This window comes from Quercus lobata, chromosome 8 (genome assembly GCF_001633185.2).
Source record: "Quercus lobata isolate SW786 chromosome 8, ValleyOak3.0 Primary Assembly, whole genome shotgun sequence".
Classification (NCBI taxonomy): Eukaryota; Viridiplantae; Streptophyta; class Magnoliopsida; order Fagales; family Fagaceae; genus Quercus; species Quercus lobata.
The window spans coordinates 44148257-44168171 of NC_044911.1; the positions used below are offsets into that span (position 1 = coordinate 44148257).

Sequence of the window (19915 nt, forward strand, 5' to 3'; positions counted from 1 at the left end):
GATTGTTAAGATGTTGACTAAGTCAAACTTAGCTGGGAAGCATTTGCACAACACTGAGAACTCCTTTCTCTCTCGGAGCACAGAGGGCAAAAGAGACCATGATCTCTTCCAGTTCAAGGCGGATGACCGAGCTGTCTCATACCAGCATTCTCGATGCTCGGGTTATGGCGATCTTGAAGCAGACCGGCGTGTTGAGCAAGGTGAGGTCCTTGCTGCCGGCGGCCAATACAAAGAGGACGAACCCACCGTGGATGTCACTGCTCAACGACATGGTTATGGAGGTGAAAGTATGGTCACTGATCAACCTTATGGTGACGGAAGTGGGAGTATGTTGGGCTTGGAGGAGTTTGATTCTTTTGCCTAAGGAGCAAAGGGCGCTAAGATTAAGGGGGACTTGGCGCTTCACCAAGGTTTTAAATATGTCCAAAGCACCTCTAGAAACCAACACCAAGGCCACGGCGAAGGAGCTGAGTTTAGGAGTGCTGGAGCTTACTCTAGTTCGGCCTTAAAGGAAGGGGAAGTTCAGGTAATTGCTGGTAACATTAGTGATGATGGGATGGAGCTTGAGGAAGGCAGTAGAGCTTCTGGTCATTCCTGTTGAGTGTTTCTTCCCCCTTTTATCATCCAATTATGAATATTGTAGTCTGGAACTGTAGGGGTGCTCTGAAGCCCAATTTTCAGAGTCATGTCAGGGAGTTAGCTAGGAACCATAATCTTGATATTTTGGTGGTCTTGGAAACACGTATTGGGGGAGTTAGAGCCAGGGAGATTATTGACCGGCTTCCTTTTGATGGTGCTATTCACACGGAGACGATTGGTTTTTCTGGGGGCATTTGGCTTCTGTGGAATTCAGACAGGGTGGAGGTGATTCAGCTCGCTACCACGGAGCAGGGGATTCACGTCGAAGTGAAGGTACTCCCTTATAACCTGTCTTGGATTTTTTCTGCTGTTTATGCTAGTCCTAGATACACTGAAAGGCAGATTTTGTGGGAAAATTTGTCTAAAACTGCTGACCTTCATAATAAACCCTGGATTATAGTTAGGGATTTTAATGAACCTCTTGCTGATGAGGATAAGTTTGGGGGTAGGCCGGTGAGTATCAATAGATCATTGCTTTTCAAAGAATGTCTGGATAATTGTAACATGGTGGATATGGGTTTCAATGGTCCGAAGTTCACCTGGACTAATAGAAGGGAGATTAGTAGCCTTATTCAAGAAAGGATAGATAGGTTCTTCATGAACCCCATCTGGTGTCTGTTGTATCCGGATGCAAAAGTGACACATTTAACTAGGTGCCACTCAGATCACTACCCCTTGCTGATGGAAACCAATCCCTGTAGACCCATGCAGATGAATAGGCCTTTCAAATTCCAATCATTTTGGCTATCCGACCCTTCCTTTCCATCTGTTGTAAATCAGGCGTGGAGACATCCTAGAAACCTTAGGGAAGCTATTGATATCTTCGCAACTCAAGCCAACATGTGGAATAAGAATCACTTTGGCAATATCTTTCATAAAAAAAAGAGAATCATGGCTCATTTGAATGGGGTGCAAAAGGCTATGGCCAACCAGCCGTCATCCTTTTTAGTCTTGCTGGAAAATCAACTTTTGAAGGAGCTGGAGGTAATCCTAGAGCAAGAAAGGGATTTGTGGGCCCTTAAATCCAGAATTAACTGGATGATTTTAGGGGATAGAAACACTTCCTTTTACCATGTCTCTACGCTTGCTTGTAGGAAAAGAAACTATATTTCTGGAATTAAGAATGAGGTGGGGGAATGGCTGTCTGAAGAAAGAGAAGTGGCCAACCATATCAGAGAAGGGTTTTTGAAGCTTTATACTACTTCCCAGGAGGCAGCAACCTGGGAAATAAGTCACAACCAACACTGGCAAACCAAGCTGTCTAATGAAGAGAGGGATAGTATAAGTCATATGGTTTCAGATGAGGAAATTTGTAATGCCCTCTGGTCTCTAAAAGCTTTTAAAGCTCCTGGGCCTGATGGTCTTCATGCGGGTTTCTTCCAGAGGTTTTGGCTCACTGTGGGGGGATCGGTCAGAGAAGAGGTAGCTTCGGTGTTTAGGGAGAAAAAAATTCCAAACTATCTTAACAAAACCAGCATTGTTCTCATTCCGAAAATTCAGGGTCCAGAGACTATTGGTAACTATTGGCCCATAAGTCTTTGTAATGCTGTGTACAAGATAGTTTCCAAGATCATAGTGGGCAGAATTAGACCTTTTCTAGACCAGCTCATCTCTCCTTGTCAGGCAGCGTTTGTTCCAGGGCGTAGGGGGGTGGATAATGCGATCATTGTTCAGGAGATTATTCACACTATAGGAAAAGCTAGGGGTAATTATGGTTATATGGCCCTAAAGATTGATTTAGAGAAGGTGTACGACAAACTTGAATGGAGCTTCATTAAGGGTATGCTGAGTAGGTTTAATTTTCCTGAAAACCTCTCCGAGCTCATCATGGGCTGCATATCATCAGTGTCGACTTCTCTTTTGTTTAATGGGGGGAGCCTTGAACCTTTCCGGCCTTCAAGAGGCATAAGGCAAGGAGATCCCCTATCCCCGTACATCTTTATATTATGTATGGAGTTGTTGGGTCAGCTCATCCAAGAAAAATGTGAGGCTAAAGTTTGGTGCCCGGTTAAAGCCTCGAGGAGTGGACCAGGTTTTTCCCACCTCTTCTTCGCCGATGATTTAGTTCTCTTTGCTAAAGCCAATGCAAAGAATTGTGTTGCTATAAGGGAGGTTCTTGATACTTTTTGCAATCTCTCTGGGCAAACAGTGAGTGAAGCTAAATCCAGGGTCTATTTCTCCCCGAATGTAGATCAAGATGATAAGGAAGCTTTTAGTGACATTCTTGGTTTCCTTCAGACAGAGTGCTTGGGGAAGTATTTAGGCTTTCCCATTAAACATCATGGAGGTAACAATCGGGATTTTGGGTTTGTGTTGGATAGAGTCAAGAACAAGCTTGCGGGTTGGAAAGCTAGTCTTTTATCTATGGCAGGGAGGAAAGTGTTGATTCAAGCTTCTTCATCAGCTATTCCGGCATATGTCATGCAAAGTAACTTGCTGCCTAACAAGGTTTTGGATGGTATTGACAGGGTGAACAGAAATTTCCTGTGGGGTTCAGTTGAAAACAAGAGGAAAATGCATTGGGTGGGCTGGAATAAGATAACTAGACCCAAAGAAGAAGGGGGTTTGGGTTTGCAAACAGCTAAAGGTAGGAATACAGCACTCCTAGCCAAGCTAAATTGGAGATTTCACACGGAGGACAAGGCCCCTTGGGCGAAGGTGTTAAGGCTGAAGTACTGTAATCACCAGAGGCTAAATTCAAGAAATGTGGATAAGCTTCCTAGCTCTAGAACTTGGAAAGGGTTGGTGAAAGGGGAGGAAACCTTTAGGAAAGGGACCAAATGGCTGCCAGATTTCAAAAGCAAGATGGCTTTTTGGTATGATAATTGGTCTAACCTTGGCCCTTTGAGAAATATCATTCAAGGGCCTTTGACTATGGAATCAACTAAGCTGAAAATCAAAGATGTGGCAGATTACACAAGTAGCTGGAATTGGTCTGTTCTTCAAATGGAACTCTCGGAGGAGATCATTTGTGAGCTTAAAGCCACTCCCATTCCCCTCTCTAGTAGGTTTGAAGATAGATTGGTCTGGAAGTGGTCTCCCAAAGGTGCCTTTGATCTTAAAAGCGCTTATGGGTTAGCCTCTGAACCCATGAGGGTTATTCCCTTTAAAGGCTGCTGGATTTGGAAGTTGAAAATCTTGCCAAGAATTCAAGCTTTCGTGTGGAAGTGTATGCATCACAGCATAGGGATCAATCAATGCCTTTTGGCTAGAGGAATGCAAGTCGATCCTAATTGTTTCCGTTGTCACAGTGAGGCGGAGTCTATTTTACATGCTTTGCGTGATTGTCCTTTGAGTAAGAGTGCTTGGGTTCAGCTAGGGAGGCGGACATCAGATCCTCCTTTCTTTAACCAGAATCTGCATGACTGGTTGAATACCAATGCTACTTCCGGTCAACAATATACAACAGGTCAGATCCCTTGGAACCTTGTTTTTCTCTTTGGAATTTGGCTTCTTTAGAAAGGTAGGAATCAGCTCCTTTTTAATAACAAAAACCAGAATCCAAATTTGGCAAAGGAAATTGTTGACCGTGCTGCAGAGTATCATTTCTGTGCAAACATTTCTTTAGAGAAAAGGCTGGTTCTGAAGAGTGTCAAATGGGAAAAACCGGGGTATGGTTGGGTAACTTTGAACACAGATGGTTCGGTTGCAGGAAACTTTGGGGTAGCTGGAGGAGGAGGTTTGATTAGAGATACCAATGGTGAGTGGGTCGCGGGTTTTGCAAGAAATATTGGGAAAACTTCTAGCTTCCAAGCAGAATTATGGGCTCTTCGTGATGGGCTTCAACTTTGCTTACAAAACCAAGCCCAAGCTGTGCTTATTGACCTGGATTCGAAAACCATTGTGGATGCCTTGAATTCACAAGACTACTCAAACTCTATTGTCTCTTCTATTATGGAGGATTGCAAATACATGATTAGCCGGATTCCCCAAACTCGTTGTAGACATGTTTATAGAGAGGCTAATAGATGTGCAGATTTCCTAGCTAAAGTAGGTACCTCTATTGAAGGTGATTTTATTGTTTTTCATAGTCCGCCTGTGGACTTACTTAGTCTTTTGGATGATGACGCCAATGGTGTCCATGTAAACAGGCTGTGTCCTGCCCCTTCCTTTGCTGTGTAGTTTTTTTAATTCAATTCCAGTTTACCAAAAAAGAGATTTTCATGAAAATCATAATTTTGTTAAATGTACTACTAAATTTCTCCCATTCTAAAAATTAACAATTAATATCCTAAATGGTCAAATCACATAACATGAGAATCCCAAACTCTTTGCTTTAAAGTTTTAATAAATTAGCCTGACTTCCTTGAGCTTGCGTGCATTATTTTCCTTCTAAGTTCCAACCTTTTTTTCACTTTGAAAGCCCGGGAGATAAAGATTGATAGGGATAAATCCCAAGGAAGAAAGATCCAATTAACAGAGTTAGTCATAAGTGATGGTGTTGCCAAAGGAGACGGTCTAGATGGCCTAACAATCAAAGAACTGGTAAAGGGGATCATATGTCAGACAAAAAAGGAAGAAAAATGGATGAACCCTTCGAAGTAGACGGACTTAAGTAAGACGGGCGGATTCTTTGTAGAGAACGGATTCCAATGAGATGGATGGACGCAAGGGAGACAGATAGTGAAGCCACGTGGCACCCACGTGGCCTAAGTGGTCTCCAAGAAACCTAATATGGAAATGTCTTGCATCTCACGCCCAAATCCCTACAAGGAAATAATCCCACAATATATGGGCATTAAAGAGGGTATTCTCTACAAGAAAATACCTTCTCCATCAAGAAACAAAGGTCAACTTTACACTACTATAAAAACCTTAAATCTCTTACAAACCAAGGTACGCGTAATTCTCCCAACTTTGGCACTTTAGAGTTGTAGAAATTCTCTCTAACTTAACCTTCAAAGGGTATTTGGCCTGTAAAACACCGGTACTTTCTGCAAGGTCTTCTTTGTTTCTGTTTCGCAGTTCGTCTAGAGCATGTGAGCACTGCGCAACTCACCGACAATTTTTGGCATCATCAGTTGGTGCCGTCTGTGGAAAACAAAATAATAGCAGCCATATTACCACTTCCCAGACAAAGAGTTGTATGGTACTCACTTGCTCGATGGCAACAATCACGGAGATGAACTTGTGAGAGACCGTAAAACCTGGGTGCTCTTAAAAAAAAGATTTGGATACTTTTTGGGGCACCTCTCTTTTTAGGTAAGTGGTGTGGAGTCACCACTTATTTTTTATACAAAAAAATAAGAAAAACTAAATACAAAAAATACATGATTGAATTGTACCATTCTCATTGATTGAATAAAAAAATACATGTTTGAGAAATTGAAAATTACATGGTTTTGGGTCCTAGTTACAAACTACCAAATAATTAAATGGCTTTTTGCCCTAGTTACAATCTACCCAAAATAAAACAAAGATAAGTCTAGATCTATCTATCCAAAATACTTAGATTTGGAGGCTAGGTTACGAAATGGGAAGGTGTTAGGCACCCATTCCGCCTAGACAGATTCTGGTCTTCTAAATTCTTGTAACTAATGTACCCCCTTTATGCATGCTATGAATGATATGTTATACATGTGAATAAAACTAAATCACACAAATTTATTTATGAATACATCATCTTCTTTGTTTTAAAAAAAATTCAGATCTGTTATTGTGAGTAAAAAATTAAATTTTGGTTTATAAAAAAAATTAGATTTGTTTTTGTTGTGTAAGAAAAAGGTCGTTTTTAGGGAGAAAATTCAGATCTGTTTTTAAGAACTTAAAAAAAAAAAATGATTTCGGTTTACAAAAGATCATATCTATTTTTATATGTTCGAAGAAAATATGAAAAAGATTGCTTGAGAAGTGTATTTCATTCATGGAATAAATTTATGCTACATATATTGAATAAAACAAACACAATAAACACAACCATTCATGATCTTTTTCTTTATTTCAAAATCTACTATGTTAAAAAAATCATATCTGTATCTAAGAAAGATACAAATAAGTTTTTAATTTACGAAAAATTCAAATTTGCATCTAATGAAGATGTAGAATTGTTTTTATTTTTAGAAAAATTCAGATCTACATCTAATGAAGATGTAGATCCATTTTTGATCTTAAGGAAAATTTAGATCTACCTCTAATGAAGATGTAGATCCATTTTTATTTTAAGGAAAATTCAGATCTACCTCTAATGAAGATGTAGATCCGTTTCTGATCTTAAGAAAAATTCAAATCTACCTTTAATGAAAATGTAAATCCGTTTTTGAGTCAAGAAAAAGAATTGCTTACATGCAGATTTTTGAAAATAAAAAAGAGACCACAACAATAATAAAAGAATTAAGAACATGTTTTGACAAAATAAATCAATAATTCATAATATGAATACTTTAAACAACTAAACTAAAAAAAAAAAACAAACATACATCATCACAATAAGAGAAGCATTAAGAAAAGAAAAGGGTAATCAGAAACAATTTCTTGCATGGGGCACTTCTTCTTCTTGAGAGGATGTTTTAGGGTTCAAAGAAATTTATTCAATTATCTTTGAAAACTAAAAACCCTAGTTTAAGAGAGAATACTAGAAAAAAGGGATGAGAAATTTGAGAGTGTGAAAAGGTGTCTCTCCTAGCGCGTAAAAGAATATGCTGAATTTTTGGGATCTAGTCCCTATTTATAGAGACTGGAATGCTTAAAAAATAAGCAACCACAGGTAGAATGCGAATCAGGACGTGTCTTTTTCGAAAAAGTTGAAAAGGGTTTGCCTTATCAACACCCGAAGAGAATTGGGCCAAAGCCCAAAAGAGTGCAATTTGGCACTTTTAAAGTGCCGATCAGCACTCCAAAAGTGCCGAATGGTACTTTTGGGTGCTGATCGCACTTTCATGTTCGGGTGCGTTTTGGACTCCTTTTTTAGGTTTCCTTGAGCTGATCCTTGCACTTAGACGTGTTTTCAATCTATATTCTAAGATTTTTATCTCTATTCTGGATAATTTAGGTATTTTCAGGAACAATTATCTTGTAGATAAATACTCTAAAATAAATCTTGATAAAGTCCAGATTATCCACAATTTTATTATTATCCAATTATCCCTTTTAATCCTATGCAAACAGTCCTATTTTAGACATTAATTATCAACCAACCACAAAATTATTTAACTAATTTTAATTGTTTAACCAATCAAAATTAAATTAAATTAATCGGACATATAGTCGCGACCATTAGAATCTCAAGATCATTTTTATGATATGCAATGAATGAATTAATATATGTAATGCAATCATGAATTTTGGGGTACATGAATGGTCACTCTAGTTATCTTCCTTGATTAAATCATGGGTGCAAAATCGAGTGTTTACAGAATGCCCCTCATTGACAAAGCTTGGAAAATGAATGTCAATGTAAAACAAAGACATTGATTTTAGTGGCCATGATTTAATTGAGGTTTAATTTTCAAAGATTACCTAGCCCTTGAATCTAAAACTTCAGAACATAGAACTAGTGTCTTGCCTTTTTGACAAAAATGAAAATACTTAACCTAACCGATAGCTAATGAACTTTGGAAATGATTCTTGACAATTGATGTGACCAAGAGGCTTTTCCATCCTGATCTTGATAATGGAGTTGTCTGCGACCAAGGGGATTTTGAACCTCAATCTTGACGATAGGTGATTGTCTGCGACCTTGATATGGATGAAGGAAATGTCCACGACCTCAATCTGGACAAAGAAATTGTTTGCGACCTCGATTTGGAAGAAGGAAATGTCTGCGACCTCGATTTGGACGAAGGAAATGTCTGCGACCTCGATCTGGACGAAAGAAATGTCTACGACCTCGATCTAGACAAAGGAAATGTCTGCGACCTCGATTTGGACAAAGAAACGTCTGCGACCTCGATCTGGATGAAGGAATTGTTTGCGACCTCGATCTGGACAAAGAAATGTCTACGACCTCGATCTGGATGAAGGAACTGTTTACGACCTTGATCTGGACAAAGAAATGTCTATGACCTCGATCTAGACGAAGGAAATGTCTACAACCTCAATCTAGACAAAGAAATGTCAGCGGCCTTGATTTGGACGAAGCAATTGTCTACAACCTTGATCTGGACAAAGAAATGTCTGCGACCTCGATTTGGATGAAGGAAATGTCTGCGACCAAAGGATCTTGATCTGGACTAGTGAGTGTTTTATTGTTCCCTTGCTTTTTTTTTTTTTTTTTTTTTTTTTTTGAAATGTGTGATTTTCATTTGTCTCTTCTTTATTTGAACTTTTTTCATTTTCATCAAGAAAACTTTGATTGTTTCTTGATAGTTCTTTGAAAAAGATTTTTTTTTTTTTTTTTGCTTTGAAAAAGATTTGATTTTTGAAGCTTGAAATTGGACACTGGAAATTTTTAAATTAAAATTTGAAATTTTGGAGACTTAAGATTTGGAATTTGAAACCTTGAGATTTTGAAATTTTAAACTTGAGATTTTGAAATTTGAAATTTTGAGACTTAAGGATTGGGCTTTGAAACTTGAAATTTTGAAAAATTGAAACTTGGAATTTTGGGAGTTTGTGGTTTGAAATTTTGAACTTGAAATCTGAGGTTTGAAATTTTTGCAACTTGAAATTTTGGGGATTTTGAATTCAAAAATTGGGCATTTAGAATGTGAAATTTTTAAACTTGGGAATGAAAATTTTGAATTGAAAATTTGAGATTTGGAGTTTTAAAAAAACTTGAAAATTTGAACTTAATTCATTCCAAAAAATTTTCATCCTTTTTTTTTTTTTTGAAATTTTGATTTTTTGATCTTTCTCTTTCCATGATGTGATTTTAACTTTTTTTCCCCCCTAGGAATGGAAAAGAAAAGGAAATAAAAAGAATTTTTTTTCTCGGGAGTTGACTAAGTCAACTTAGTCTGATTGAGTTGACTCAACAACTCAGCTGGTTTTTTATGTGGGGGCCGAAATCTTATCTCCCTTTTCTTCTTTTTGCTTCTTCCTTCATCACCTTCTCTTCTACCATTAACACTATTCACCTTCTTCTTCCACTTGATTTTTCTTCTTCGTCTCACCATTTCTTCTATAAAAAAAACACTTTTCTAAACTTTTCAACCTTCCCTCATCCATCTCCCTCAATATTTCTTTAGATCCTTGTATTTTTTAGCACTTTTGCCACACACCCATTATTAGTGGAACCATGGTTGTCAAAATCGCGATCTGGATTGTAAAATCGCACGATTTTACGATCCTACCTCACCAAAAAGTTTAAAATTGTAGCAGGATCGCAAAAATAGTAGGATCGTATGTAGGATCGTGTAGGATCGCATAGGATCGTAGGATCGTATGGGATCCTACCGATCCTACCATTTGGCTTGATTTTTTTTTTTTAATTAAATGGGATTCATTTGGGTAAGATAATCCACCTAAACCCACAAGCCCAACGGGTTATCAAAAGCCCAATAATGAATTGAAGTCCCAAATTTACCCCTATGTCAACATAAAATCTAAAAAAAAAACCTACAGTACTTAAGTTTAACGTTTTCAAAAACAATACCTAAAATATTTAGATGATGAAATGAGATATGACAATGACAGTGATTAGATTAGAAGAACCTTAGAATGTGAATTCTCTTTTGGATTTCATATTTGTAATTAGCTAGTTTACCTTAGATTGAGAATTCTCTTTTGGATTACATATTGTAAATTTGTAGTTAGCTAGTTTTTATATGCTAACTAGCCTAACTTATTTTGGATTTGGAACATAGAATTTGGAAAACATTTTGGTACTTAGTTGCTAATTAAACATGTACTGAACTTTTTAGATACATTATGTCAAAAGTTAAATATATTTTGTTTCGTTAGAATGACATAAGAACGATGTAGTGCATGTAAATTACATTTTATGATGCAATTTTTTTTAAAGGATGGATTCATATTTTAAGTGATTATATAACATACAAAGTCACTATCAATAGGTTTTTGCTTAAAATCTGAAAATAGGTAAGATCTTACGATCCACGATTCGATCCTACGATCCACAATCCTACCTACCTCTCACGATCCTACGTTGGATCCCGATTTTAACAACCTTGGGTGGAACCCATTTTCAAACCCATTTTTCATTGAATCAAAATGTCTTCTTCTTCCAATGGATCCTCTTTTCTTACTTTTCATGGTAAGAAATATGATCCAACATTTAATTGGCATGATGAGGAAGGGCTCCTTTAAGACCCCAGGACCCATGCTCCATATTCTCATATGGACATCAATGTGAGTTTTTCTTTGATTTCTTTGCTTGGAAAAATGTTGTTTCATGCTTCATTGAAAGTTTTACGGTGAGCCATTGTCATTTTGTTGTGTGTTCTTGTTGAAATTTGGGGCATTGTATGATTGATCATGTTGTAATATTAGCTTTGGAGCATTTTTGAAGTGTTTATTTTTTATTATGGTGTAACTTGGACAATGTTGATGGCTTATGGAATTTTGACAATGTTGGTAGTTTGTGATGTTGTTGGATGAATTTTGGCTTGGATTTTGGGAGTATTGGCATTGTGAAAAATTTGTGTTGTGGGCTTGTATTAATATGCTCATGATATATGTGGAAAAGTTTGTTGGCATGTGTAAATTTTGTTTTATGAACATGGCAAAATTTTGTGGGTATGTGCACGGATAAATTTGTGGGTATAGACAAATTTTGTGGGCACGAAATTTTGACTTATGGACAAATTTTGTTAGGTACGTAATGTTGGTTCATGGAAAATTTTTGTGGTTATGATTTTGGCTATGTGAGAATTTTCTTGTTGTGCATGGACATGTAGGAAATTTTTTGGTTATGTATGGTTATGGGAAAAATTTTGTGCATGGTTATGGAAAAAAGATTCGGTAGTTGTGTATGGACATGTGAAAACTTTTGATTGTGGTGAAATTTCGGGTGCAGCATTGGGTTTTTTTTTTTTTTTTTTTTTTGGTTGACCTTTTTGGGCACATGATTTTTGGTTGTGAACAATTTTTGGTCATGTGGGTTTGGGTTGCAGGAATTTTTCTTTTACATGGGTTTTTTGTTTTGGTATGGAATTTTTAGACACGTGGGTTGCGGCTTAGGAATTTTTCTTTAACATGTGAGTTTTTTTTTTTTTTTTTTGGTTGCTTAGGAATTTTTTTTTGGCTTGTGATTTGTCATGGAATGATGAGCTAAATTTTTTTGTTGCAAAGCCTCAAGAGTCGAGGTAGTCTTCAAGTGTTGAAGAACACGTAGGAAGCATTGTCTCCTAACATCAAAAACATCATCAATGAAGCGGGCTTTGGAACTTTCTTTGAAACTCCGTTAAATCAAGAGACACATGAATACAAGGATCTTCAGTTACTCTTTGCCTTAGTACCTTCCATTTTCCAGGCATTGGTGAGGTAATGTTGACACCTTATGACTTTTCTGTTATCACTGGTCTAAGGTTGGGTGGTGAGAGAATCCATGTCTAGGACTCCCTTACTTCAACTGAAATCAAGAAACTTCTAGGTGTAGTGCCTTCTAGAATGAAGAGTAAAAATATTCCTTTGTCTTGGCTATATGAGAATATTCCCCAATGTGATATTGTAGCAAAGGGTGCTCGCATGTTCATGCTTTTTTTTATTGGGACTTTCTTGTTTTCGGATTTAGGCAGTACAGTGAATCTGCGTTACTTGTGGAGTTTGAGAAAAATTGAGTGAATCTGGAATTATGACTAGGGCAATATGGCTTATGCTACTTTGTTGCATTTCATGACTCAACTTTTTAGGTGGAGCCTTTCAAGCTTGGGTGGGGCTCCATTTGTATGGCAGGTGAGGTTTAAAATTTTTGGCTATGTGTAGGTTTTTTTTTTTTTTTTTTTTTTTTTTTTGGCTAGATTGTAATGGAAGGTTATCTTGGCTATGTGTGGTAATGGTGTTGTGAATTTTTCAGGTTTGGATGTATAAATACTTTGGAGTTGGTCCTGAAATCTAGGAGGAGGTTGCTGGCATTTTTCCCAGATTTCTTTGTTGGTTGCCCAAGCACCATTTGTCAACGCCCTCCAGGCATTCTTTGGAAATTTGGCGCTTGGTGATTTACAATTTGATTGCTAATGATGTAAGTCCCTTCCCCCCTTCTTTATTTTTTATTTTTTATTTTTTTGAATCTTTGGTACTTGGTTATGGCTTGGTCTTTTCTCATTTTGGGTTCCTTTGTGATTTTTTAGATGTCTTTAAATCCTTGGGCTGGATGTGAGGGGTATGTAGAGTGTGAGTGGGCATTGGAGCTGAATGGCCGTCAGGTATTGTTTGAATGTGGGCATGGAAGGTATTGGTATCTTGATGATCGAGTGTTGCCCCAAGTTCAACATGAGTATCCTCCTACAAAAATTCCAATTCCTCCATTTAGTTGGTGACTTTCTGGCTGATGAAGAGATTGCTCGGGCCCGTGATGGCTATATCGTTGCAGGAGTAGAAGGGGATTATTTTGAATTCATTCAAACTCATCTACAAGGTTGCTTGGCTGGCATAACGGTACTTCTCTTCTCTTCTGAAGTCAAATTTTCATTTTGCATGTTCCTTTTCCATATTTCTGCTTGGTAATAACATTTGCATGTTGGATTTTCAACCTCCATCTTGTGAAGGAGAGGAAGAGGGAGAGGAAGAGGAAGAGATTCCCTTTCCTTACCATGCTGGTAGCTCTTCTAATTCTTTCATGGAGACTTATCCTCATTTTCCGACATGGCAATATGATGTGATGAATCTTGATGGAATGTATAGTTCCATGCCTTTGAATAGGCCAGAACACACACCGAACGTTCCTTGGCCCGATCCAGTATGTTCTTGCATTTTTATTTCTTTGTCCTTATTCTTGTTTGGCTTATTGAATGGCTCATGATCTGGTAGATTTGTGCTTTAGGTTGATGTTGATCTTGTGGAGGAAAGTATGCAAATGATTGGAGGCTTGCAATCGTTGGCTCGTACTCAGTCCTCCTAATATGTGCCCAATGAGGCGAGTTGGGTATGCAATGATGCTTTTTAAGTGTCTTTGGCTTAGACTTTTCTTGATGATGAAATTAACACTTGATTTTACTGACTTTTCAGGCACATCAAATGGAATCTACTAATTCCACCATGTAAGCGACTAAATTTCTTGGTTAGAAATAAAGTCAAACAAGTAAAATAGTTTCACAAATGTGAATTTGTATTGATGATTGTGTGGTACAATTCTCTATGATTACAAAAGATTGATCCTCTGATTTGATCTCCTTCAAAGATTTGTTGATTGGATTTGTAGTGATGTGATTTTGATTTAAACACAAGATATCCTTCAATTTGGTTGAGGGATGGATCGAAGATTTTTGGAACAGAATTACAATGAATCTCTGGCTATGAGCTTGTTAGAAATCCTTTGTTCTTCACGTTCTTTGTGTTCTTCGTGTGTTCTTCGTCTTCGAAGATTTGTGGTGGAAGTTCTCTGGGGCTTTAGAAGCTTAAATCCGTGGAGCTTCACTGATTTGTGGTTGTTTGAGGTTTCTGGAGGCTTTTGAGCTTGATTCCAGTGAACTTTGAGATCTAAGAAGATGATTTGGATGATTCCTCTTCGAATGTTCTTCATATTTGAGGGTTTGTGGTGGAAGTTCTTCGGGGCTTTGGAGGCTTGAATCCGTAGAGCTTCACTGATTTGTGATTTGTTGATGTTTTCGGACCTTTGAGCTTGATTCCAGCAAACTTTTGGATCTAGGCAGATGGTTTGGATGATTCTGCTTCAAATGTTCTCCGATTTTGGGGTTGAAGTTCTTGAAGTTCCTGGAGGCTTCAGGGCTTGATTCCAGCAAAGCTTTTTCACTTCTGAATCTTGGTCCTCCTAAATGTCTCAGGAAGGCTTCTATTTATAGGAGTTTGGGGGTGGGTGAGCGACACGTGGCGGAGCTTGATTGGTGACACATGTCACAGCCTGATTGGTCCGCTTAAGTCATCGCTTACACGTGCGAGGTTGCTTGTGTCATCGTTTACACATGCGAAGCTGTTTGTGTCATCGCTTACACGTGCGAAGCTATTTGTGTCATCGCTTACACGTGCGTTGATGTGTGATTGGTTTTTGCATGACACTTGGCAAATTTCTGTTGGCTTCTGAATAGTGATAGCAAAACCTAGCAGTAGTATGTGGTGCTTTGTAATTGGCTGTATTTTGTGGACTTGGTAATTTGACGTGTCAGCTTGTGATAGGTCGGGAATTTTCCCTCTCTACACACCAGAAGAACTTTAGAGGAAAGGATCAGGAGCCTTGAACTTAAGAACCATCAGTATGATCCTCGATTCTTCACAAGTCAAGAGGGAAATATTGAAGGCAACTCCTCTATAGGTAGGTCAAGGAGATCCTCACGCAGGCAAACCCGGAGTCCCAATGATGTTTGACTTGTATTTTAAATTTTTCCTACAAAACAAAAGGAAGTGTTCCTTAGACAATCTTGTACTACATTCCATGCTTAGCTCTTTGTCCTTGGAATCGCCTTGGATCATGTAGAAACTTTAACTAAGACAAGTTTAGAATTCACCTGATGAGGTCTTGTAGTACCAATTTAAACTTATCCTGATTGGCTCTGTTGGAATCTACACTTACTTGAATGAGGCGAAGCCGAATGCACCTAGTTTAAAATGAATGCATGATTTTTTGGAAATCTTGATGATGAATTTTATTTGAAAAAATGATTATGGTAGTCTCTTTTGAAAATGAATAAGACATGGGCAAATGCCCCTAGTTTGGAAACATGAATTCATGAGTATTGAAAAAAAAAATTGATTTGATCAGTTTTTGAAAACAATGATGCAAGTGATGATTTTTGAAACCAATTAGTTAGGCACGTCGGAATGCCCCAATTTGACCTAAAAAATCTTTTTGAGTGTGAAATGATTTTTAAAAAAATGTATGTGAACGCAAAATTGCATGGAAGTACGATGGAGGGGCTGCGTGCCACTTGGCACATGAGGAGTGCCATTCGGCACTTTTAGAGTGTCGAATGCCACTTGGTCACACCATGACGCTTACGCCATGGTGGGTCGACTCCTCATGCTTTTCCAATGCGTGTTTCACGTTCTTGTGTTTTTTGAAAAATATTTTCTTCGTTTGTGATCATGAAACACTTTCCTACCCAGCTACAAACTCTCTGAAACCTATTTCAAACCTGATTAAGAACTGATGTAGCTCATATAAATGATTTCTCCTGCGACAAATCTCTGCATCAAGGTTAGCAAAACACAATAATCATAAGCAAAAGTCATCCATGGCTAGCAATCATAATTTTTCTCATTCAACAATTCTTGATATCAACAGATGACTTCGTAGCTTTAATTATAGTGCCAAGACCAATTTTATAGCCTACAAACTAGAGGGAGTTAAAGCTCTGAGTAATGTCAAAATCAAGTGGAACTTCCTTCGTGCTACTGTGAAATTCTGAGATCCCGAAGATCATGTGTTCCGATTTAAAACTGCTGAACTCTGTCCTACAATAGAAGAATTTTCTGCTATCCTGGGCTATGATCCAAGTAGAAAATACTGGTAGTATGATTGAAGGACATATGGTGAATCTTCGTGCAATTGTTTCCAGGCTGATTAATAAACACACTTATGGAGTGACCAACAATATGCATAAAAACTTTGGCTTGGCCCTATGCTTCATGGGAGAATTTTTGTTGTGCTCTGGAAGGCACGGTTTTATGGATGCTCGAGCCATAAGTGTTTTAAGTCAAATTAAGGATGGTGACAATCTCGTTTCTTTGATCTTGGCAGAAACTCTTCTAGGACTGGATGTTGTATTTCATGGTGGAGAATCTCAAAACTTCCTAGGGAGCCTCTTGACTTTGCAGCTATGGCTAATGGAGCGACTGAATATGATAGCTAGGCCTACAATTGGTAATTATGGGCCTAAAACTGAGTGCCAAACTGAGAGTGACTAGGTGAAATTCTTGAACAAGAAATCCAGTACCTCAATCCAATGGAATTGTTATTGGTGGAAGTGCCCACCCCCTCTTGTGCGGTATCCAAGATCAAATCATATTTTCCTAGTTGGGTTAAGCAAAACGACTTTCTACAAAGCTAACAAAATCTTGAGGCAGTTCCAATATGAGCAAGGAATGCACGGTGGAAAAAGAAGAAGATCTTTCACTCCTGTGGACACAAATCCTACTTCTATAAGGAACATGCTGTTGGGCTTGGAGATGACTGACCGAGTGGACTAGTCTTTTGTCAAGGTTCACTTTCACCGGATGACTACAAAATACTTTATTTGGTTGGTGAACAAGATTGTTAACAAGGAAGCTGAGATGGTTGCTATGAGAAAGTAGTTTCTCAGAGATAACCGGGATAGACACAATCAAGACAACTATGAATTCAAAAGAAGGGACAAGAATGATGAAGTACCTAACATAGAAGAAATTAGTGATTAACAAAAAGAGAAAAGACTGAAGACAAAGTGACCTTCTTATTCTTTGGCTTTGAACATGTTTATTTAAAAGTTGATGTAAAAACTCTTATATTTAGGAATTATTTAGGATTTGTAGGTTAGAGATTCTGTTTAAACTGTAGGCTTTTGGGTTTTTTTTTAAATGGTTTGGTTTAGGGTTTGGGTTCTTGAGGTTTGGTTTGGTTTCAGGTTTGGCTTTTTAAGATTTAGTTTTTTTTTTTTATTATTTTGTGTAATGACATGGTTTAATTGAATGGTTGAGTTTTGAAAAATTTTGTTTAATGGGCAAATGGTGGTTTTGGGAAATTGTGACAGGACCAATACATGGTTGCCTACGTACCCCCTTTGTAGAAGGATCAAGTCATCACGTAGTTCACTGATTTTTTTTGTTTGCCTTAATTTTTGCCTAGGCCACCCTTTTGGGTTTTCAACCTAGCAGACCCTCTCACTTTTTTTTTACTCTCCTTTTGCATAAATCGTCCTTTTAGGTTTTCAACCAACCTTTTTGTGTGTGTGTGTGTGTGTGTGTGTGTCAAGCCTAGGAAGGGAAATAACATAATTTACAATCACTTCAAACGTGGTGCTTTCTGACTACCACCTCAGACGTGGTATTTCTTCAATTGATCCATGTTGGTTGGTTTGGTGAAAGGGTTTGCATCTAAGTCCATCAACTACTGCTCCCCTAGAATATATTTGCTTGATAATGTATAGGCCTGCCCAATTTTGCTTGAACTTCCCATTCGCATCTTGAAGCGGGGCTCGGATTTCTTTCAACACTAAATCCCCCAACTTCAAATCTCTGGTTCTTACTTTCTTGCCAAAAGCTTTCCTAAGCCTCCTTTGGTAACCTTGAATATAATACAAGGCTTTGAGTCTCTTTTCATCCAGCATGTATAATTGGTCATACCTACTTTGCAACCAATCTGCTTTAAGGAAATCACTTTCCAATATTGTCCTTAGTGAACAGATACCCATTTCAATGTGAAGAATTACTTTCATCCCATGCATCAATGAATAAGGAGTGGCTCCTGTGAAAGATCAAATTGATGTTCTGTCCCCCCAGAGTGCATAGGGCAACTATAGGTGCTAGCCCATATAGTTCTTTGTGCTCTTCTTCAAGATTCGCCCTATATTTTTATTAGCAGCCTCAATTGCTCCATTGGTTTGAGGATGATAAGGTGAAGACTTGTGATGTTGAATATTGAACTGTCGTAGCAGTTTCTCTGTTTCTCCCTTGAAATGCTGCCCATTTTCTAAGACAATTTCATGTGGTACCCCATATCTGCAGATGATATTGGTCTGAATGAATTGAGCAACTTTCTTTGAATTTAGAACCTTGTATGAGGCGGCTTCTATCCATTTAGTGAAGTAATCAATGGCTGAAAGTACGAATTCAAGGCCATTGGATGCTGTTGGGTGAATTTTCCTAATAATGTCTATCCCCCATGTAGAGAATGGCCAGGGCGATGTCATGGTATGTAATGGCATGGGTGGCATGTGCTTCAAATCTCCATGGACTTGGCATTGATGGCATTTTCGAACATGAGCCGCACAATCGGCTTCTATAGTAGTCCAGTAATAGCCTTGTCTCACTATCTTCCTTTACAGCATGTGTGCATTCATATGTGGCCATGACTTGACTCATGAACCTCTTCAATTATTTGTTGTGCTTCCTTGGCGGTTACACAAAGGAGATGAATTCCATCATATGATATTTTGTAAAGCCTTTCACCACAAATAATGTAATTAGTAGACAACCTCTAGATGGTAAATTGATCATTCTTGTCTATAGACTTCGGGTATGTTTCATCCTTGAGGTATTGTAGGATGTCTAAATACCATTCACTTCCCCATTCTTTCCTTTATCCTCTTCTATTGTCATGCAGTAGGCTGGTTCTTCTTTTTGTTCCAACACTATTGGTCTGGCTTCATCTTCTTTTGGCCCATCCATCATGGATGCCGTGGTTGCTAAAGTATCGGCAATTTGATTTTGCATCCTTGGCACATTTTGATATTGGATCTTATTGAATTTTGATGCCCATGTCTAAAGACATTCATGATAAGGTATCGGCCTTTCTTCTTTGATCTTCCATTTATTCTGAATCTGGGAGATTATCAAGGCTGAGTCTCCATACACCTTCAACTCTTTCACCCCTAGGCCTAGGGCTGCTTGTAACCCTATGATGCAAGCTTCATATTCAGTGGCATTATTGGTGGCAGGAAAGTTGAGTCTGCTAGAGAATGGGATGTGTGTCCCTTTTGGAGAGATTAAGAGAACTCTAATTCCACTTTCATTTTGATTTATTGCTCCATCGAAGTACATCTTCCATGATTCTACTTCAATCCTTATGATATCTTCATCTGGAAAGTCTCCTTGGATTTCTTCAGCTTCTTTTGGTGAACAGTGGGCTAAATGGTCAGCAATTACTCTACCCATCACAGATTTCCGAGTCACATATTTAATGTTAAATTCTAATAGAAGCAACACCCATTTAGCTGTCTTCCCATCTTGCACAGGTTTTTCCACTAAGTACTTCAAAGGATTCATTCTTGCAATCAACAAAACCTTGTAGGCAATCATATAATGTCTGAGTTTGCAAGTTGCCTAAACGAGAGCTACGCATGTCTTCTGTAATGGTGAATACTTTTCTTCATAAGGCAACATCTTCTTGCTGATGTAGTATATTGCATTCTCCTTTCTAGTCTCCTTTAAGTATTGAGCAAGTAGAGCCCCCATTACGGTATCTGTAGTGGTGAGATACAACAATAATGGTTTTTTAGGTACCGGTGGAACAAGTATTGGTGATTTTATTAGATAATTCTTGATCTTTTCAAAGGCTTCTTGGCATTGT

The 19915-nt window shown here is 38.1% G+C and overlaps 1 protein-coding gene across 1 annotated transcript; it reads right to left on the bottom strand.

Annotated features, from left to right (window-relative positions):
* Positions 1-19107: 19107 nt before the first annotated feature.
* On the bottom strand, positions 19108-19611 carry LOC115956928. Its single transcript, XM_031075189.1, has one exon. The coding sequence runs from the start codon at positions 19609-19611 to the stop codon at positions 19108-19110; it is 504 nt and encodes a 167-aa protein (XP_030931049.1).
* Between the last annotated feature and the right edge of the window lie 304 nt (positions 19612-19915).

Coding starts and splice junctions, on each gene's coding strand:
- LOC115956928 (XM_031075189.1), bottom strand. CDS start 19,611: ATGAATCCTTTGAAGTACTTAGTGGAAAAACCTGTGCAAGATGGGAAG.